At 36.7% G+C, this 23,024-nt stretch overlaps 2 protein-coding genes across 2 annotated transcripts; both read left to right on the forward strand.

The window, feature by feature from the left end:
* Positions 1 to 10,093: 10,093 nt before the first annotated feature.
* LOC140879226 (uncharacterized) lies at positions 10,094 to 11,696 on the forward strand. Its single transcript, XM_073282901.1, has 3 exons — positions 10,094 to 10,551; positions 10,684 to 11,153; positions 11,392 to 11,696. The coding sequence occupies exons 1-3, from the start codon at positions 10,094 to 10,096 to the stop codon at positions 11,694 to 11,696; spliced, it is 1,233 nt and encodes a 410-aa protein (XP_073139002.1).
* A 9-nt stretch (positions 11,697 to 11,705) lies between these two features.
* On the forward strand, positions 11,706 to 14,575 carry LOC140879227 (uncharacterized). Its single transcript, XM_073282902.1, has 7 exons — positions 11,706 to 11,925; positions 12,103 to 12,173; positions 12,276 to 12,509; positions 12,600 to 12,875; positions 13,184 to 13,447; positions 14,003 to 14,214; positions 14,299 to 14,575. The coding sequence occupies exons 1-7, from the start codon at positions 11,706 to 11,708 to the stop codon at positions 14,573 to 14,575; spliced, it is 1,554 nt and encodes a 517-aa protein (XP_073139003.1).
* The last annotated feature ends 8,449 nt before the right edge of the window (positions 14,576 to 23,024 follow it).

The following is a 23,024-nucleotide window of genomic DNA, read 5'->3' on the forward strand; positions in this document are numbered from 1 at the left end:
TCCTTGCAATAAGAGCTTCAAAAGGATGTATCTCTATGATTCATATTGTTTCAAAATTTGGATGTTGGAGAAATCAGAATTTGAGTTTGTTTATGTATTCGTAAGGTTGTATTGATTGTTGTATTCAAGTCGGATCGAAGAAAGAAAGACGTATGCAATTGCTATGAATTTCCAGAATAATTTCGAAACCTTACACCTCTGATTTTGCTGATATATGATGATATTCTTGTTGTATGTGATGTTTTTGAAGTAGATTTGGTTGTTAGAATTGATAGAGTTGAGTTTCGGTTACCGGTTTTGCTACCGTTACGACGTCGGTTTGAAAATGATCAAGTTTGAGTCTAGATTGATTGAGCTGAACATTGTTGAGTTGATTGCTGATATATGTAGCATATTTATCCTTTATTTCCAGATTTGGTTGAGGGCTTGAAGATCTCGAGATTTCAGATTCAAACCGGGATAGAATTGATCAAGGTTTGTGACATTTATGCCTTGAAGATTGGATTGAGTTTTAAGCAGAATTTTGATAGCACTCTTGTTGTGTTGCTTGACCAGATTTGGGGCACCTAAAGAATCAAGACTAAAGGTATAAACCACGTGAACCAAACCGGGATAGATAACTCAAGTTAGACTTGTCACTTGAGTTCCCAAAATCACATATTTACTTGTGTTATTGTTTGATTACTTGAGATTATGTGATTTACTTGCATTGCTAGATAGCTTGTATTGATATGTTGGTTTTGATTCTAATGCTTCTAAATTATTTTGCATTCATATTGAGCCAACTATTCCTTGAAATTTTGAATGGCAGATCCGTAGAAAGAATATGGATATTTGTACGTATATCGAGGAACTTAGGAGATAGATCGACTCCTATTACTAGAATCTCGATATAGTGGGCCAAAGTCCAGAAAAAAAAATCAACACCATCTCAAATGGGAGAGTAGGTGGGAGAGTTATTGTATTCTTCTTCTCCGGGAACTCAAGAACCGATATAGAGTTTATTAACCAATTTTTAAATCATGCATTGTATTTGATTTTGCTTTTAGAAGAATTTCTATTGCTTTTATACATGCTTGATATGTTGTTTATACTGGGAATTATATTCTCATCGGAGTTATCCGATTGTTGTTGTGTTTGTATGTGTGCATGACAACAGGTGGGGCAGGAACAAGTCAGCGACGAACCTGATAGAGAGAGATTGAGAAATTAGAAGTGGTGATTTCGGGCTAAGATGTAGAAGTACTGTTAAATTGAGGTTTTGAACTCAGTAAAGAATGTTTGTATGATGTCACAACTTGTATAAATCTATTTGTTGAAAGTTTAGAACTAAACGTGAACATATGTAGTATCTTGTGAACTTAATGGTTGAACAACGATTTTAAGATTTATGTAAAAACTTTTTCTTGCATGTCTAGCATTCTTCAGATTGAAATATATGTTGAAAGTAGCAAAAAGGCAGCATAACAAAGCACAAGGCAGACTGCAGATTTTTGAACAGCACCAGGCTCTCTTGAGCGCGCCTTCTTGCGCTCGAGCGAGGCCAAGGATGGATCGGACCCGAGCACCTCTCTCTCGAGCATATGATATGCCGCTCGAGCGAGGCCCTCCTTTGTTCCGGGCAGCATTGTGCTCACTCGAGCGCCGATTCATGCGCTTGAGTGAGGCACTCTATTAAAAACAAATTTGAAATTGATTACTTAAATGTCAGGTTTTAATTAAAATTGATTGTCTAATAACTAATAAGAATTTAGGTTAGCATCCCAGGTCCCCACAAAAATCATCATATATAGGAACAATTTGGTATGTATTTAGAAAAATTGGTCATTTGTCAAGTTAGCATTATAACACTATCCAATATATATTCACAACAAAACCATCAAATTGCACAACAATATGTAATTCATTTACAAGATTGATCCTTCTAAATCAAGAGATACTTTAACAAACATTTTCAAGAAAAAAACCCTAAAAATTGGGGATAAAATATTTAAATTGAAGAACTATAACAAATAAGTAAGAACTTAAGAATAATGATTCAAATATTTCGACAAAAATATCAATCAAAATATAACAAATTATATACACAATAAAAGTAGCAACACATTTGAAAACAAAACCCTAAAAAATTGGGACAAAACGAAATTTTAGATATTTAAAAAACGGAGACCAAAATTATTCTTCAAAAAGCTAAAATCCTGAGTTACTCGCGAAAAATAATACATTGTGATCGATTTCAAGAATGAAATACTTATTTAACCTTTTTTCGATTTCTTCTCCTTCCTCACTTTGGACGATTTCTTTTTCTTCCTCACTTTAGCAGCACCTGCAACTGACTTCTCTTTTGCATGTTTGCTTAGCCTCGTCATCGGTGTCATCGTCTGGACTAGTAACCTTATCGTCGGAGATCACTGCTTTCTTTAGTCAAAGAAGAATCGGTTGAACGAGGGAGGGAAATTAAGTATTAACGTCTACAGATTCTTTCTCGTCAATATTAATTATTTCAAAAATTGAGAAAGGGTATTGTGGGGTTTCAAAAAAATAATTGTGGGTAGTTTGGTACTTTGGTCTCAATTAGGGAGTTCAAACTTAGTACAGACTTTTGTCAGGGATTTGAAACACACAAAGTCTGTACGGGAGACTGAGGAACAACTTAAGTTCACTGTTGGGGATTTATAGGCAATTTCCCCTTCTAATTTCGGTGTTCGTTTGAATTTTTTAGGTTCAAGATAGTGTAATTCTTACACCAAATACGAAACTCATGTCCAACCCCTTAACTCTAAAATCTACACTAAAAAAAATATTCTCAGAATATTCTTTATTATTTTATTCAAAACAACTAATTTATTCCACAAAATATTTTTAGACACAATAATTAAAATATCCATAATATCTAAAATAATTTATATATAGATATTCATTACAAATATTAATGACTTAAAATTATTAATTAAATTTGATTTTAAAATTATTTTAAAATATTTAATTTTATTATTTTATTCAATTGATAATATAATTCAAAACATAAATTTAGATATTTATTGAATAAATAAAAATTTTAAAAAAATAGTTAAAAATTTACATAATAATATAATTAATTTAGTAATAAATAATCTTAAAATATATTATAATACATAATTAAAAAAAAAAGACAAAAGAAGAAGAAAAAGAAATATATAGCGTAGCTACAATGTTGCACCAAATTGGGTGCAACAATGAAGCTTTACACCAATCTAGCGCTGAAAATAGAGCTAGGTTGGAGCAAATAATCCAACATCATTTTGGTGTTTTAGGGTTTAATGGTGTTTGAATGGAGATGACCTAATTAATCTTGTGTATTGGTACTAGAATTTATATAAATGGCATTAAAGATGACAAGTAAATGTTATGGATTTGAATTTTATTATGGTTATTTCGACAACAGTTTTCTACTTAAAACTGCAAAGATCGAAGACTATGATTCGAATGATACAATTGGCCATTTGCAGGTGGACCAACTTATAAGAGAAATGAAGATCATCAATTTACTTGAAGGATTGAAGATTTATTTTGAAGGATTGAATTAGATACATTTAGATATACTTGAAGATTTATTTAGATATACTTGTAATTTTATTATTCATATTAATGTTAATTTGATTTTAATTTTTTGAATGTACAAAGTACATTTTTTTAATTTATTATTATTATTATGTTTATTTTTATCTATTTCTAAGTCATTATTGTTATTATTATAAATTTATAAATTAAACTAAATGAAATTATATTTCGAAATAGGCCAATTCATTTTGAAACCGAATAGCAATGAATTTAATATAAAATTAAATTTTAGGGAAAATTACAATTTTGGTCCTGTATGTTTGTCACTTTGCGATTTTGGTCCTCTACGTTTTCATATTTCAGTTTTAGTCATATATGTTCCGATTTTTGGCAATTTTAGTTCTTTTTATTCAAAAATTCTTACGTGGAACTATACATGTCAGTTCTAAATCAGCACTGCATTCATGCCACATCAGCGACACATCAGAAAAAGGACTAAAATTGCCAAAAGAAAACAAAGCAGACTAAAACTGAAATTTAAAAATATAGAAAACCGAAATCGCAAAATGACAAACATACAGAATCAAAAAAATAATTTTCGCTAAATTTTAAGATAAAACCATTCGATCAAATTAGAAATGAATTCATAAAAGATTTTATGGTTTGTCCCAAAAATTAGAAATAGAATCTTTCATCTCAAAAATCAGAGACGAGATTTCTTAAATGGATTTTTCAACGAGTTTTTTGTTTTAAATTTTATTTTGAAATGGAAAACAAGATTTCATAGACGGATATTTTCGTTTCTGAAGCGTTGTTTTCTTTTAGTATTTTAAACATTTAAACTCGTAGATTTTCATAATAATAAATTAAAAGACTAAAATATTTAAAATCATATGACATATAATAAAATATTTAATAATTAAATAATAAAAATATTCACTTATTTTTTTGACGTTACATATTATTAATATTTGACATGAAATGCATGGATACATATTAAAAAAGTGCTAAATAATTTATTTTAGGAGAGATATGATTATTTAATTTAATTTATTTTGAAGCAGGAATAAAGATAAACAAATACATCAATTATTATTTTTATTTTTATTTTATATAATAGTATTAATTCGGTCAATCACCCGATTACGAAACCACTTATTCAATCCATGAATTTCTCCGGGTCAACTTTCACAAAAGTCGATGCCATAATTTAAAGGCCAGTTGGGTTTGAATATGAATATTCAAAGTCTAATGAATTAAACTACATTTTTCCTTTGCTAAGCAAATATTATAATTTCTTATTTAAACTGGTCAATCACGGAATTTTACTTTATTTTGCCCCAAGAAGATAGGTTGTCGCAAAATATAATTGTAAGCAACCGAAAGTTTTGGCCATATCACACATACAACTCTCTATAAAAATTAGAGAATGAAATATTAAATTTTTTTATATTTTAAACTGCTCAAAGTTGTTAATTTTTGTAATTAATTAAAACGATAACAAAGAATATATATATATATATATATGTATAATATATAATTGAAATGTATATGCCATAATTTTTTGTCCATCTTTCTGGATGCCGACCTAGAAAAGATCTAAGAATAATTAATACATCGACTTAATTACCCAACTATTTGATGAAAGATGGCTAAATAATTAATATGGTGACAACATTAAAGAGTACGGAATATAATAATACTAATTGATCGGGCTACGTGGCCAACTAATTATAAAGTTATTTATTTATTTATTTTTTGGAACGTGGAGAAGAATGTTACAATTGGAACATGAATTTGAGACTCCGTCGTATATATTTGGGACTTTGGTGCGAGATGAACTACATGTCATCGGTGTATTTATTATATTTTTATCACTCAATATTATTATACCTTCGGCATGTATATTACACAAACTGTATTTATAGAATACCCACAAGCATTATTTGTTGGGGATCGGGTGTGTGTGTAGAGGGGGGAGAATATACACTTTTAAAATATTTTGTTTGAAACGCAAAGTGTTGAGTGAATGTTAGTCAACTCAACCGTTTTCCTCAACTTCATGAGTTGTGTGAGCAACTTGAAAGTAAGTGCGGAAAGAGCTCACAAACTTAGGTAATATAGACCGAAAATAAAGTGCAGTGCTTGTAAAGTAAATAACACAGAGTTTAAGGAAGTTCGAAGACAATATCCTTCTAAGTCTCCTCTTCTTCTACACGAAAAGTAATTCACTAAAATATTTCGGTAATTACGTCTTACAATTCAACCACTCCAATATCAAGACACATGCACTGCCCAATATGGAACTCTTAGATTTCACAAGGATAAGATTCTTAGTTCTTATCAAACTTCTCTCGAACTCTTGATGATATTAGCCGAGTTCTTTAAACTCAAATTCTTCTCAAATCCTTTGATTCAGCTCGTATACTGCAATTGATGACTGATTTGAGTAACCCTTGAAAGATCCTTAGAAGATCAGATATGATGTCTGTTAAATGAGGGTTGTAGTGAGCAAGTAGTATTTGGACAAATACGAGTGTGACGCCTATAATTCTTAATTTAAGTTTCACGCCTAAATCAGCCTTTAATATTTATGATTTTAATTATTTTAATTTTCTGTGTTAATTGGCTAAATATTTTTTTTTCCCGCGCATTAGAATTTATTATTTTTAACTTTTGCGAAAATTATCATTTTAATTCCCGGACTAGTAAAATCAAATTTAATATTTTAAGTTAGGATTTTTAAGCTTGTATTTTTATTTAGTACGACTTAATTTGTAGTCTTAATTGTTAGTTTGGTTTAGCACTTTTTAAAAGTGTGTTGCACATTTTCATGAATTTTATATATTCACATTTTTCTAGGGTTACCTATTTTAGCACTTGGACTCAAGATTTAATCCTAGCCACAAAAACTCACTCAAAAACTCACACCACATGCTAAACACACACAACACACGCACGCACACACACACACATACACATAGCCGAGATTGCCCTATTCTTCAAGGGAGGCATCGGCTTCTTCATTTCTTCTTCACTAGGCCCTTTAATCTTCATTTCTTTTATGGCAAATCGATCCTAGGCTAGTTGGTCGAGGTTTTGAGCTCATTTCCAGCTCTATTTCAGCTCAATCGAGCAACACTATTTCCCAACTCGATCGGCCGCAGCGAGCTTGTCCCTGTTCGATTTTTCTTTCCTAGCTAGGCAAGGATAATGGCTTCCTTGCTTCACCTTGTAGATTATATTATAATGTGTGTTGCATTTTAAAGTTTCGAAATTCTTAAGCATGTTCTTGGCCCTGTTCGAAAATTTCTATTGCCCTGCTCATCGTTCTTTACCAGAAAATTTTTGCATTTTGCTTGGCTCGGTTTGTTGCTGTGAATTTCAAATTTATGTGTTGCACTTGTGTGAGACCCCATTTCTAATCTTCTAATCTTGATTAATCAAACAAAATCAAACACGAAGAGCCGCGGAAAAATCGAATAAATTTTTTTTTTTTTTTTATTTTTAAATAGGGACGCGCGGGCGCGCATAGCGTCCTGTCCGGGACGCGCGGGCGCGCATAGCGTCCTGTCCGGGATGTGCGGGCACGCCTCCCGGCTGAGCGGGCGCACATAGCCTGCTGAAATCACTCCCAAAAAGACTCCAAAAGTGCAAACTAGCACCCGAAAAGGCTCCGACATAATCCAACTATCAATTCTACAACAACGAGATATTCAAAATACAAAAAAAGAGTAGAACATGCAATAGTCTAAGTTCTTCCAAAATACAACAAGTCGGGTTCTATGAAGGAGTTCAAACGATTCAAAAAAACTAGAACAGGTTCAACAGACTCGACCCTACAACGCGGTGTCTCACTTCTATCCTCTCATCCCGAGCTAACCCAAACGACTAGGTCCAGCTCCTGATCCTCCTGTTGCCAAGTACACATATAAACAAAGACAACAGCCGGAGAAACTGGTTAGAAATATAATTTTTAAGTAAAAGAGACAGGCATGAAATAACAGATAAACACCTCATATTGAAATGCAATAATCAATAACAAATCAAAATGAGAATGAATTTGTGCATGACTTCAAAACTCGGGACTATCAAATCAGATAATCGGAATATCAATCGGTATTGGGTTGGGATCCCGGGGCCAAGTCTTCACAACAACTCACCGACACACCCATTCGGGGTGGATGTCGTTCAACTTAACCCCTAGACTTCAGAGCTACTATAAGAAGTATTCTGGCACTTGAAAAAACTCGAAATCCAAAGCCACTTCAATATAGCTCCCTAAAATGTCTATCTTCAAAACGAATCGAATCATCGGCTCAATATGAATGCAAGTATAAACAATTAATCAATCAAGTTCACACAAGCAATTAACATGCAGTATGTGATTTTTGGGGCTCGAGAATCAATCAAACTCGAGTATTCAACCCCATTCGAATCAATGTCATCTTTTACCTTTCGAGTTCGTCGAGGATTCAAATCTGAAAAATAACAACGAACTCAAATAAATACTCAATCGAATCACAACAAATCGAAACAAAAAAATTCAATCAATATACCGTCTTCAATTCTCGATTCGATTCAACTCCCAAGTTCGATCCAACCCGAAACTCCAATCCAAGTCTGAAATAAAGAATATATGGATTCGGTGTCAATCCAACAACTCAAACAAACCCGGAAATGAACCGAACAAACCAACGATAATCTAAAACTCGATTTTGACAGCATAACGGCTATAATAGTTCAAACCAAAAATCATCAACATCATCAAACCATCCATATCAACTTCTCAATCAACAAAACAATCCAAAATCAACCAAACTTCAACAAAATCCAACAACCCCATTTTCGAAAATAGGTTCCAAAATTCATATAAAATCCAAACTTCGTTCTTTTTCCAAACCGACTTCGAATACACGATCTATGCTAGCTCAAGAACAACATACTCCAAGATTATCAATTTTTGACGACCCAACAAAAATCAAAGTTCGAGGATCGTAGCAAAACTTACGTCAGAATGAAGCCCTCGTTGCGGTGATCGTGAAACTCAACTCGGAATGAAAATCTAACGGTCGGATCGTGCGAATCGGACGAAAGAAAAGCTCAAAGAATCGATGGCCATGGCTTCCAACAGTACGCACGGATGGAGAGGAAGAAGGAGAGGGAAAAGATGTGATGGGAAACGCAACTTGCATGATAATATATATAAAATCCACATTTTGCATTTCGGTCCCTAAAACTCCCAATTTAATTCGATTCAATCCCGGCTCAATAAATCTCCAAAATAAAATAATAATCAATTCCAATAATATTTACATTTACGTCATATTTACATATGCATGCTAAGTCCCATATTCAAGAATGAAAAATAAATATTACTTTTTTCGAACAAAGTGAGATGATTGTGACTATAGAAATTTACGTGTATGTTTGAGGTTGGGAGACGTTCTGGCCTACCTTACCACCTAACGTGTATGTGTGGGGCTGAGAGACGTTTTGGCCTACCTTACCAAATATTTACGTGTATGTGTGGGGTTGAGAGAAATCTTGTCCTCCCTTACCAAGTATGGGCAAGAAGGGTTGGGAAATACTTGACCTCCTTGCGGCATAGTGCACTGCAGCCATGATCATGATCAAAATCACAGAGTCACAATTCAAGGATCTAAGTTCAAATATTTATGACTACGCTTTTGTTCAGTTTATTCAGTTACTTATGTCCGACTTAGCCATGCATATGTTTCATTCATGTTCACTCCTTTCATTTAGAAAATCATTATTTAAGTTGAGGGCACAAAGTATTTTATTACAAGTTATTTTTAATCTGTTTGTGCTTGTATTTATGTAGTACTCGTTATCCCCCCCCCCCCCCCAATATTCTTGCTGAGTCTTTTAGGCTCACTACACTTATTGCTTTCAGGTAAAGAGTATTTCACTGAGATCGAGGGGCAGGATCCCCAGGGCGAGGTCACCGGTGGTGTAGGCCCTTGACCTTCACGCTTTTAGTTGTTCCGCAAACTCTGATATTTTTATTTATGAGTTGTAGTATTTCATACACTGTCAGTCACTTGCAGGATGTGTTTTCCCTGCTTTAGAATATTTGGCATGAAAACTTAACAGTTTATTTTTCCGCAACTGTGTGGGATTAACTTCCCTTTTCTAGATTCTATGACTATCGTATTTGGATTTTTATCATGTGTTTATTTTATTTTGATTTGAATTGTAGAGTGTGTCAGTTGGACTTAAAATATTTTAAAGCGAGTCATGGTAATTTTTTTAAAAAAATCCGCAATTCTTTATTTATTATTTATATTTAGAGGGTTAGGGTCGTCTCAGTTGATATCAGAGCACGGTCTTGGTTTGGGCTGTACCTACTTCCTGTTGCCGAAAATCGAAAGGATCTCGCCTCAAAGTCTGTAAGATTTATGTTTCATTTATTGCTATTTGTTCATATTAGTAGCATTAGTTTCCTAAATTATTTGAGCATGTTTAAGTTTAGATATAATCTTTTTCTTAAGCATGAAATTTGAATGTGGGAATTTGAACTTTCATACAGATGGCGCCTCGTCGTGTTCTTCGCGCACCTTCAACTCCACCGCCACCACCACCTCCTCTGCCCCCTCCACCAGTACACGTTGGGGCTCAGGTGCTTGCAGGATTAGCCCGCATCTTGGAGCTTCATTCGTATGCTCCGAGGGCTAGACCCAGTACGGTCTATGAGCAGTTCAGGAAGATGGATCCCAAGGACTTTTCTGGCTCTTCGGATCCGATGGTAGCGGAGGGCTGGATTCGCTCGCTTGAGGTGATTTTCCGCTATATGGAGTTTGGATATGAGAACCGAGTTCGCTGCATGACGTTCCTACTCAAAGACGACGCCGCTTTGTGGTTTGAGGGTGCGGAGAAGACTGTTGATTTTACCACCCTGACTTGGGAAGCATTCAAGACCCTCTTCTATGAGAAATACTATACAGTTGAGTTGAGGGCGCAGTTGAAGAAAGAGTTCATGAGTCTCCGGTAGGGAGATCTGACTGTATCCGAGTTTGTGCGCAAATTCGAGAGAGGTTGCCACTTCGTGCCCTTGATAGGGAATGATGAGGCGAAGAAGTTTCAGCACTTTGTTGCGTGTCTGAGGCCTACTATTCGTAGGGATGTGATGATGGCTGAGCCAGTGGATTATGCAGCCGCTATCAAGAAGGCTATGAGATCCGAGCAGTCCTTTAAGGACATCAGTGCTGAGGTTCATAGCAAGAGGGCCTTCACTCATCAGGGTCACCAGCAGCAGCAGGGCAAAAGGCCATTTACTGGGCCACAGAGACAGCAGGGACCCTTCAGACCTCAGGGGCATCTGGCCCATAGGCCCCAGGGACATCATGCTCAGAGACCTCAGGGGCACCAGGCCCAGAGACCTGCTCCTCCCAAGACTGGGGAGAAGCCTCGTTGCACGAATTGCAATTGTGCCCATCATGGGAAGTGTTTGGCAGGCGCTGGAGTCTGTTTTGGGTGCAAAAAGCCAGGGCACATAGCTCCGGATCGTCCACAGCACAGGATGCCGACTCAGGGGAGAGTCTATGTGATGCAGGCCGAGGAGGCCGACCTTGATACCACGCTCATAACAGGTAATATTTAGAGTATTTAATTAAGGGTGATTTAATTGATTCATTGAAATAATTTTCGATTATGAGCTTTTCTTATTGGGAATAAGGATTTGTATTATGTTGCATGCTTCTTGTTAGTTGTTGTGTGTTAGCATGATTAATTCTGAATTTGGGAATTCGATGACTTAGAATGAACTTAAGTAGGACTTGTCTTAAATTGCTTTCAATCTTTTCGTGGTTGTAATCACCTTTAATGCAGGTAGAATTTTAGTAGCCGGTGTGGCCACTAGAGCCTTGTTAGACTCGGGGGCTACACATTCTTTTATTTTGGAGGCTTTTACCCGCAAGCGGGGTATTGAGTGTGAAGAGCTGTTTGGTGGATTCACAGTGACCATCCCATCAGGGGAAGAACTGTCCACGAGGAATATAGTGAAGAATCTTGAGCTCTTGTTGCAAGGGAAATCAGTGAGTGCAGATCTGATAGTGTTGCCCATGACTGAGTTCGACATGATACTTGGGATGGACTGGATGACGAAGAATGCTGTGGTGATTGACTTCCAGTAGTGATCAATGATGGTCAGACCGGAGGGAGAAGAACCATTTTGGTTTGAGACTACTAGGAGTTCGAGGAGGACTCAGATTATATATTTCATGCAAGCTAAGCAGTTGGTGCATGATGGATGTAAGGCATTCTTAGCTAGTATATCTTTGACAAAGTTGCCAGCACGTCCAGATATTTCAGATGTGGACGTTGTCAGAGATTTTGAGGATGTGTTTCCAGGCGATGTTGCAGGTATTCCGCCTGATAGAGAAGTCGAGTTCTTTATTGACTTGGTACCGAATATTGTGCCAATCTCTAAGGCACCGTATAGATTGGCCCCTACGGAAATGAAAGAACTAAAAGAGCAAATTCAAGATTTGCTTGATAAGGGATTCATACGCCCTAGTTTCTCTCCATGGGGCGCACCAGTCCTCTTTGTGAAAAAGAAGGAAGGAAGCCTAAGGTTGTGCATTGATTACCGAGGGCTGAATGGAGTGACGGTAAAAAACAAGTACCCACTTCCTAGAATTGAGGATATCTTTAATAAATTACAAGGAGACTCTGTATTTTCGAAGATTGATCTTCGTTCCGGTTATCACCAGTTGAAGGTGAAGGAATCTGATGTGTTCAATACACCATTTAGGACTCGTTATGGCCACTACGAGTTCCTTGTGATGCCGTTTGGAATGACAAATGCACCCGCGGTCTTTATGGATCTTATGAACCGCGTGTTCCAGCCGTACTTGGACCAGTTTGCCATTGTTTTCTTTGATGATATCCTCATTTACTCGAATGATAGACAAGAACATTCGCAGCATTTGAAGACAGTTCTTGAGGTACTCCGAGAGCGAAAGTTGTTTGCCAAGTTTTACAAATGTGAGTTTTGGTTGGAGAGAGTAGCATTCTTGGGCCATATTATTTTTAAGAGTGGAGTGGAAGTGGATCCTTCAAAGGTTCAAGCAGTGAAGGAGTGGTCTGTACCTAAAAATGCATCGGAGATTTGCAGTTTTCTCGGATTGGCCGGATACTATAGGAAGTTTATCAAGGGTTTTTCATCAATTGTTGTGCCCTTGATAGCATTGACCAAGAAGAATGCCAAGTTTATTTGGAATCCAGAGTGTCAAGAGAGCTTTGATGTGTTGAAGGAAGCCCTTACGATGGCACCAGTGTTAGCTATGCCATCAAGAGAGGGAGATTTTGTGGTTTACACTATGCTTCCAAGTTAGGACTTGGAGGAGTTCTTATGCAGCAAGATCGAGTTATTGCTTATGCTTCTAGGCAATTGAAGGAGCATGTGAAGAACTATCATACTCATGATTTGGAGTTAGCAGCAGTGGTGTTCGCTCTCAAGATTTGGAGACACTATCTCTATGGAGAGAAGTGTAAGATATTCACCGACCATAAAAGCCTCAAATACTTCTTCACCCAGAAGGAGTTGAACATGAGGCAACGAAGATGGTTAGAGTTGGTGAAAGACTATGACTGCGACATTAGTTACCATCCGGGTAAGGCTAATGTCGTCGCAGATGCATTGAGCAGAAAGATAGCAGTGATTGCCTCTTTGACGATGTCTAGACCGTTGCAGGATGAGATTCAGAGATTCGGACTAGAGTTCTATGCCGAGGGTAGAGCTCCTAGATTGTCAGCCTTGACAGTGCAGACTTTGTTGTTTGACCGCATCAGAGTTTCTCAAGCAGTTGATGAGCAATTGAGTAATTGGAGACAGAAAGCTGACGAGAGAGGCAGTGATTTGTATTCAGTAGTAGACGGGAATGTGAGGTTCAGAGATCGACTTTGGGTGCCCGCAAGTGACTCTCTGCGAGTTACTATCATGGCAGAGGCACATACATCACCGTACTCTATCCACCCAGACAGTACGAAGATGTATCGGGACCTTCAGCAGTTGTATTGGTGGTCGGGCATGAAGCGTGATATCGCCCGATTTGTGTCAGAGTGTCTGACATGCCAGCAGGTCAAAGCAAAACATCAGAGACCTGCAGTATTACTTAAGCCACTCCATATTCCCGAGTGGAAATGGGAGAATATTACTATGGATTTTGTGGTTGGCTTGCCGAGAACAGTGAGAGGTTCAAATTCTATTTGGGTTATTGTCGACCGTCTCACTAAGTCGGCGCACTTTTTGCTAGTAAGGACGAATTTCTCTATGACTCAGTATGCGGAGTTATATATCCGGGAGATAGTCAGGCTACATGGTATCCCTGTTTCCATAGTGTCTGATAGAGATCCGCGGTTTACTTCATCTTTTTGCAAGAGTCTTCACTCAGCTTTGGAGACGAAACTTTTGTTTAGCACTGTCTTTCACCCACAGACGGATGGACAGTCCGAGAGGGTGATTCAGATTCTAGAGGATCTTCTGAGAGCCTGTTTTATTGACTACCATGATAGTTGGAAGTCGAGGTTACCGTTGGTGGAGTTTTCATATAACAACAGCTATCAGACAACCATTGGTATGGAGCCTTACGAGGCACTCTATGGGAGACCGTGTAGATCACCGATATTATGGACCGAGATTGGTGAGAGGTCAGAGTTGGGACCCAAGATTGTTCAGCAGACTGCCGAGGTTGTAGCCAAGATCCGTGATAGGATGAGGACTGCACAGAGCAGGCAGAAGAGTTATGCTGATCATAGGAGGAGGGACTTGGAGTTCTCGGTGGGAGATCATGTGTTTGTCCGAGTATCTCATATGAAGGGTGTAATGAGACTTGAAAAGAAAGGAAAATTAGCACCGAGGTTCATAAGACCCTTCGAGATATTGGACAGAGTAGGGGCATTGGCTTATAGGGTGGCCCTGCCACCAAACCTTGATGGAGTTCATAAGGTCTTCCACGTATCGATGCTGAGGAAGTACGTCTCGAATCCGTCCCATGTGCTTAGCTTGTAACCTCTTCAGTTATCTCCTCAAATGACATATGAGGAGAGGCCTATCCGGATTCTGGATAGACAGGAGAGGAGACTCCATAACAAGTCAATTCCGATTATCAAAGTGAGATGACAGAACCATTCGGATGAAAAGGCCACTTGGGAAGCAGAGGCGGATATCAAGACTCGTTACCCAGAGCTTTTCGGTAAGTCTTAATTTTGAGGACGAAATTCCATATTAGGGAGGGAGGAATTGTGACGCCTAGAATTTCTTAATTTAAGTTTCATGCCTAAATCAGTCTTTAATATTTATGATTTTAATTATTTTAATTTTATGTGTTAATTGGCTAAATATTATATTTTTTCCCACGCATTAGAATTTATTATTTTTAAATTTTGCAAAAATTAGAATTTTAATTCCCGGACTAGTAAAATCAAATTTAATATTTTAATTTAGGATTTTTAAGCTTGTATTTTTATTTAGTGCGACTTAATTTGTAGTTTTAATTGTTATTTTGGTTTAGCACTTTTTAAAAGTGTGTTGCACATTTTCATGAATTTCATATATTCACATTTTTCTAGGGTTACTTATTCTAGTACTTGGACTCAAGATTTAATCCTAGCCACGAAAATTCACTCAAAAGCTCACACCACACGCTAAACACACACAACACATGCACACACACACACACTTAGCCGAGATTGGCCTGTTCTTCAGGGGAGGCATCGGCTTCTTCATTTCTCCTTCACTAAGCCCTTTAATGTTCATTTCTTTTTCGGCAAATCGATCCTAGGCTAGCTGGTCGAGGTTTTGAGCTCATTTCCAGCTCGATTTCAGCTCAATCGAGCAACACTATTTCCCAACTCGATCGGCCGCAGCGAGCTTGTCCCTGTTGGATTTTTATTTCCTAGCTAGGCAAGGATAATGGCTTCTTTGCTTCACTTTGTAGATTATATTATAATGTGTGTTGCATTTTGAAGTTTCGAAATTCTTAAGCATGTTCTTGGCCCTGTTCGAAAATGTCTATTGCCCTTCTCATCGTTCTTTACCAGAAACTTTTTGCATTTTGCTTGGATCGGTTTGTCGCTGTGAATTTCAAATTTATGTGTTGCACTTGATTGGTAAATGTTCATAAGCACATGGTTCGAATTTTTTTTCCAGGTCATATTCTTAGCATGGGTTCGAATTCTTGGTTCAGAACTTACATGGCTTGGTTCGAGTTTTTTTTTTTCCAGTCTTCCCCTTGGCTTGTGGTGTTCGAAATTTTCAGAATTTATATATAGCATTGTGTTCGTACCATTTCCAGATTTTTGCCTTCATGGTATGTGATCGAATTTTCAGATTTTGTGGGCTTATGGTTCGATTCAAATTTCTAGAATTTATATACATGTTTTGGTTCGAACACTTGGTGTTTGTTGTGTTGATTTGGATGGTGATTTAGAGCTACCATGGATGATATGTAGTTCACATGGTAGAAACTATGATGACCGATGACTTGAAGGTAGCTTGCGGAATGGAGTCTAGGTGCATTCTAATTTCTAAGATTTTTGGGGCTCGGTTTCTGTTGCTTTTTTGAGCTGGGTTTGAGCCAATTTATGGGAGTTTCTAAGGGGTTAAGACAAGCTTAAATGTTGGCCTTGAACCTAGACTAGTGGCTTGAACTTGGTGGTCTTGTGGCTAAGGTTTTGATTGAGTATTAAAGTGAGGCATGAGCAGAATTTTGGCTACGTTGGGGCTGTCCGGAAACTGGTTTTAAAACAGGGGTTAAACTCGGGTTTTGGTCAGGGGATCGGGTCTGGAATTATTCTAAGATGTTAGGAATATGTCGGTTCAAGCGGGAATTAATTCGATTAAGTTTTGGTTGAGTTTTAGATTTTTAATCTAATAAGGTGCAGAATATTTTTGAAGCCAAAGGGCTGCTGCCCAGAATTTTGATTTTTGTAAAATGATTGCTTAGGAATAAAATTAAGTGGATGATTTTCCTACTTATTTCTAAGTTTCATGGAGTCTTGGTTTCATGCGGAATCCCTTTTGATTAAGAATCGAGCAAGTTAAAAATTTTACGGGCAAACCGCTCGAATTTGTCTAAAGTGCAAATTATGGGTTAAATTTCCATCCTTTGGTTTGGCTCCTAAATCACCATCCCGATCATCCATGTGTGAGTCATATGCATGATTATCGAGTAATATTTACATTTACGTCATATTTATATATGCATGCTAAGTCCCATATTCAAGAATGAAAAGGAAAAATTACTTTTTTTGAACGAAGTGAGATGATTGTGACTATAGAAATTTACGTGTATGTGTGGGGTTGGAAGACGTTCTGGCCTACCTTACCACCTAACGTGTATGTGTGGGGCAGAGAGACGCTTTGGTCTAACTTACCAAATATTTACGTGTATGTGTGGGGTTGAGAGAAATCTTGGCCTCCCTTACCAAATATGTGCAAGATGGGTTGGGAAATACTTGACCTCCTTGCGGCATAGTGCACTGCAGCCATGATTATGATCGAAATCACAGAGTCACAATTCAAGGATCTAAGTTCAAATATTTATGACTACGTTTTAGTTCAGTTTATTCAGTTATTTATGTCCGACTTAGTCATGCATATGTTTCATTCATGTTCACTCCTTTCATTTAGAAAATCATTATTTATTTTGAGGGCACAAAGTATTTTATTACAAGTTATTTTTAATCTGTCGGTGCTTGTATTTATGTAGTACTCGTTATTCTCCCCCATATTCTTGCTGAGTCCTTTAGGCTCACTACACTTATTGCTTTCAGGTGAGGAGTATTTCACTGAGATCGAGGAGCAGGATCCCCAGGGCGAGGTCACCGGTGGTGCAGGCCCTTGACCGTCGTGCTTTTAGTTGTTCCGCAAACTCTGACGTTTTTATTTATGAGTTGTAGTATTTCATACACTGTCAGTCACTTGTAGGATGTGTTTTCCCTGCTTTAGAATATTTTGCATGTCAACTTAACATTTTATTTTTTTGCAACTGTGTGGGATTAACTTCCCTTTTCTAGATTCTATGACTATCGTATTTGGATTTTTATCATGTGTTTATTTTATTGTTATTTGAATTTCTAAGTGTGTCAGTTGGGCTTAGAATATTTTTAAAGCGAGTCATAGAAAAACTTTTTAAAAAATCCGCAATTCTTTATTTATTATTTATATTTAGAGGGTTAGGGTCGTCTCAACGAGTGCTCAAGAAGATAAATCAGAGAATGCTTTGATAATACTTCTATGTCCTTCTTCTTTGAGTCTTCTCTCTTATTTATAGTTCAATGATTCCAACGTCTTTATTTCTTCAATCAAGGCTATTGTCCTTTGTCTAGAACAGGTGGCTTATGATGTCGCAATCATCTTAAATTCGTTGGTACTATATTTGTTTTTCTTTCACTCGAAAGTAGTACCTGCAATAAATGTGATTTGCCCCTTTTCAGATTTGATGGGTAACGGCTGCAGTTAGACTCCCAAGATGGAATGTCTTGGTGATTATTTAGAGTAAATTTTTGTCATTCATTGTCTGCTCATAAATGCTTCAGACGGCTTCATTAAATGTTTCATAACTTCTGCATTAAAGATGTCTTTTCAGACAGCCATAGAGTAGAGTGTGTGATATGTGATCATTGGTAAACACGCCTTCAAGCGGTTGATGCTTTATTGATATCGGTAGACAAATGAGCGGTAGACAATATCTTGAGCACTTGACCGGTAGATGTAAACTTAACTGCTTAGTCTTGTGCGGTTGATACTCTGCTTGAATGTAAGAGGTTGATACGAGTCTTCTTTGCAAGCGGTCGATACCTGTTGTACAATGAAAAGGCGGCAAGTACTATAACAATGGTATATTGTTTTGTTATCAGCAAAACTGAAGAATCCAACAATTTTCTCCTTTTTTGTGATGACAAAACCTATGCCCCAATTTTAAAAAGCAGTAGACATGAATTCATTAAGAATATGAATTTCATTGTTTTTACAACTCTAGAAGTGAAAAGCTTATTACACCTACAGAAATAAAATTGGCTAGTGTTTAAACCAGCTAGCACCACCTGAGCTGCCTACAGTTCTTCTTTTCTCTTCTACTTCTTTGGCCTTGCGTCTTTCAACATATGCTTTCCAAATTTCGATTTCTTGTGCCCGTCTTTTTGCTTCTTCCCCCTTTTTGGCATCACCGACCGTCAGATGAGTCAGAATTTCTCTGAGTTGAGACCCGATGGCGGCCTGAAAGGAGTCGATGCAAGCATCAAAGTGAGTGCATAGTTCAGTTTGAAGAGTGACAAGGCGAGTATCTGTATGCTTGTTTGCACGATGCTGACTTTAGACAATTTGTCCCGCAAAATCAATAAGCATGTTATCATGCGTGTGTGCAACCTTTTTCACTTTCGCAATGCAGAGAACAATTTCTGAAGAGATGAATGATAATTTTTCCATTATTGTGGTTCTAGAATCAGCAACTCCAGTCTGAGTTGCCATTACATGAGCATCCATTGAAAGAACGGTTTTGCGTAGGTTCTCCAAATGATCATAAACTGTCAATTCCTTGGTCTGAGGTGCAACAATCACATGTTGATTGTTAGGATAAGTGGCACGCGTTTCTTCTTCAAGAGTGGATTCTGAACTGGAGCTTGAAGTGTGAGGAGATGCAAGACTTGCTTTCACTTGGCTACCGGTGGTGTCTTGTAGAATAGGAAAGACTTCGTCGTCTTCATTCATGTTCTCGATGGAGATTGCTTGATCAGGAAGGTAAGTAGACTGCAGAGGTTGTTCCTCAAAGATGGTTTGTGCGAAGTAGCTAGAATGACCAGTTTTTATTTCCATTTGTGTTGCGGGGGTCTTGAATATCTCGAAATCCGTCATTGATTTGACTACCTCATCAACTGAGGTTTTTTATTCTCGTGCATCTTACTTAATGAGGTGAAATACTGGTTTCAAGAGTTGATTGACTTAAGCAACTTTTGATTTTCATTCAAAGTAGCATGGAACAATCGTCTCATGTTATCATTCTCAGTTGCTGCAGACTTAGCTTTGCCCTTAGACTTTCAAGTTTTTTTCGCTGCGAGCACTTAGATTCACTTGACTTATCAATAAGGCTTGCTTTTTCTGCCTTTACTTCCTCGAATTATATAGAGAGCTTCTGGTACTCATTTACCATCTCGTGAAGTGCAGTTACAAGTTCCTCGTGTGTAAATTCAGGAGAGTTAAATTCAAGTACCTCATCTTCTTCATCTTCATTTTGAGAGTTGGCCTTGAGACATTGCACCTTCTCATCTTCATCACTCTCTTCAAATGAACTAACAGAGTTGGATGATTTTGAGTCAGTCTCTGTCCATTTTCTTTTGATTTTGTCAGCTACTACTACCTTCTGTTTCCTTTTCTTTCTGAAGTTTCTTCTTTCCTCCTTTCCTTTCTTCTTTTCGAAATGTGGTTTCTTCTCATAATTTCTTGGTTTGGTACAATCTGCAATAAAATGGCCTTTCTTTCCACAGTTAAAGCAAGCAGGACCATCGTCTCTATGGTCCCTTTTATAGTATGGTTTACCAAATTTATTTTGATTCTTACGCATAAATTTACCAAACCTCTTGATGAATATTGTCATTGCTTTGTTTCTTAGCTACTCAGATGTCTTATTTGTTGTGGTTTCTTCAACCGGTTGACAAGCAACGGTAGTGGCTAACGCCTTGGTGGGATGAGAGGTTGAGGGCTCCTCTTCTTTTCTAATCCCTAGCCCAAACTCGTAGGCTTTGAGTTATGCAAATAGATCATGAAGCTCGGTTTGCTGAGGTCTTTGGATTCTCTAATTGATATCGTCTTGACGTCCCACTAACAGGGTAATGCTCTCATCACCTTCAAAGAAATTTCTCGATTAGAGTATGTTTTTCCCAAAGAAATAAGTTCACAAATAATGCTACTAAATCTTTCATCAAAATCAGCCATGGTTTCTTCTGGCTTCATCCTGGAATTATCAAACTTCTGATTGGCAACTGTGAGTTTGTTCTCCTTGGTCTGGTTGTTGCCTTCGAAAAGTTGAGTGAGCTTTTCTCATATCTCTTTGGCTGTTGAGTACATCTTGATTTTGATAAACATATTCTTGTCTAGCATTTTGAAAAGAATGTCTTTGGCTAAGTTGTCTAGATTGACCTTCTTATTATCTTCGGTGGTCCACTCATATCTGTGTTTCTCTACCATCTGTGGTTCACCACTTGAAATAGCTACAACATTATTGGCTTTAAGAATCTTCAGTGGTACATCAGTAATGACATACCACATGTCATCATCTTGAGCTGAGAGATGTGCCTGCATACGAATCTTTCATTCATCATATTCTTCTTTAGAAAATATAGAAATTTTATTAAAAGACGTCATGATTCAAGAATAGATATCAGTGGTTGAGAAAGGACCCTTTCTGATACCACTTCTTGGGGATCGGGTGTATGTGTAGAGCGGTAGAGTGAATACACACTTTTAAAATATTTCGTTTGAAACTCTAAGAGCTGAGTGAATGTTAGTCCAATCAACATTTTTCTCAACTTCCTGAGTTGGGTGAGCAACTTGAAAGTAAGTGAGGAAAGAGCACAAACTTAGGTGATATTGACCGAAAATAAAGTGCAGTGCTTCTAAAGTAAATAACATAGAGTTTATGGAAGTTTGAAGGCAATATCCTTCTACGTCTCCCCTTCTTCCAAATAAAAAAGAATTCACTAAAAAACTTTGGTAATTACAACGTCTTGATTCACGCACTCCAATATCAGGACTTATACACTGCCCAATATGAAACTCCTAGATTTCACAACGATAAGATTCTTAGTTCTTATCAAACTTCTCTCGAACTCTTGATGATAGTAGCTGAGTTTTTTAAACTCAGATTCTTCTCAAACCCTTTGATTCAGCTCGTATTCATCAATTGATGACTGTATTTGAATAACCTTTGAAAGACCCTTTAGAAGATCAGATATGATGTCTGTTAAGTGAGGGTTGTAGTGAGCAAGTAATACTTGGACAAGTACGAGTGCTCAAGAAGATAGCTCAGAGAATTCTTTGATAATACTTCTATGTCCTTCTTCTTTGATTTTTCTCCCTTATTTATAGTTCAATGATTCCAACGTCTTTATTTCTTCAATCGAGGCTGCTGTCCTTTGTATAGAACATGTGGCTTATGATGCCTCAATTATTTTAAATGCGTTGGTACTATATTTGTTTCTCTCTCACTCAAAATTAGTACTTGCAATAAATGCGATTTACCCCTTTTCAGATTTGATGGGTAATGGTTGCAGTTAGACTCTAAGATGGAATGTATTGGTGATCATTTAGAGTAACTTTCTGTCATTCTTTGTCTACTCATAAATGTTTCAGACGGCTTCATTAAATGCTTCATAACTTTGGCATTAAAGATGTATTTTCAGACAGCCGTTGAGTAGAGTTTGTGAGATGTGATCGATCATTGGTAGCTAGACACGTCTTTAAGCGGTTGATGCTTTATTGAGATCGGTAGACAAATGAGCGGTAGACAATATCTTGAGCACTTGACCAGTAGATTTAAACTTAACTTCTTAGTCTTGTGCCATTGATACTCTGCTTGAATGTAAGCGGCTTATACGAGTCTTCTTTACAAGCGGTTGATACCTGTTGCACAATGAAAGACGTTAAGTACTATAATGATGTATTGTTTTGTTATCAGCAAAACTGAAGGATCCAACATTATACATACATTTTCAAACGTGGTTCTTGAAATTTTATAGCATACCCGCGTAAGGCCATCACACTAATAATTTAATTATATTATTATGTAAATTTTTAAATATTTATTTTAAAATTTTTATTTATTCAATAATCAACTGAATTTATGTTTTTAATTATATTATCATTTTAATACAATAATAAAATTAAATATTTAAATAATTCTTAAAACAAATTTAATTAAAAAAATTTATTCATTAATATTTGTACTGAATATCTATATATATATTGTTTTAGATATTATTGATATTTTAATTATTGTGTCTGAAATATTTTGTGAAATAAATTAGTTGTCGTGAACCATAAAATAATAGACAATATTCCAAAAATATTCTTTTTAGTTTAGAGTTTAAAGTTAATAGGTTGGAGATGATTTTTGTGTTTAGTGTAAGAATTAAATTATCTTGAAGTTAGTGTTATACCTAGGGCTGACATACCGGATCAAAATACCGAGTTTTCGGCATACCGTACCGAAATGTTTTCGATATACAGACATTTTTTCGGTATACCGAATTTTTTTTCAGTATCTATACGGTATCAATATGAAATTTTTACATACCAAAATTTCAGAATTTAAGTATCGGTATCAGTATCAATTTTTTTCATACCAATATTTTTGATACGGTATACCAAAAAACCACCCTTACTTAATACAGCGTAATGGGTTGGAGATGACAGAAATAATTTGATAGCCATTAGATACTTCTCATTTCTACTCAAATAAATT

Source organism: Henckelia pumila, chromosome 2, assembly GCF_033568475.1.
Source record: "Henckelia pumila isolate YLH828 chromosome 2, ASM3356847v2, whole genome shotgun sequence".
Classification (NCBI taxonomy): domain Eukaryota; kingdom Viridiplantae; phylum Streptophyta; class Magnoliopsida; order Lamiales; family Gesneriaceae; genus Henckelia; species Henckelia pumila.

Excerpts from the sequence above, each read along its gene's own strand:
- LOC140879227 (XM_073282902.1), top strand. The coding sequence starts at position 11,706 with ATGGTCAGACCGGAGGGAGAAGAACCATTTTGGTTTGAGACTACTAGG. Across the intron at positions 12,174-12,275 it reads GAGGGCTGAATGGAGTGACG|TTGAAGGTGAAGGAATCTGA; the intron begins GTAAAAAACAAG and ends GGTTATCACCAG. Across the intron at positions 14,215-14,298 it reads TGGACCGAGATTGGTGAGAG|GCAGAAGAGTTATGCTGATC; the intron begins GTCAGAGTTGGG and ends TGCACAGAGCAG.
- LOC140879226 (XM_073282901.1), top strand. The coding sequence starts at position 10,094 with ATGGCGCCTCGTCGTGTTCTTCGCGCACCTTCAACTCCACCGCCACCA. Across the intron at positions 10,552-10,683 it reads AAAGAGTTCATGAGTCTCCG|GGATGTGATGATGGCTGAGC; the intron begins GTAGGGAGATCT and ends TACTATTCGTAG. Across the intron at positions 11,154-11,391 it reads TGATACCACGCTCATAACAG|GTAGAATTTTAGTAGCCGGT; the intron begins GTAATATTTAGA and ends CCTTTAATGCAG.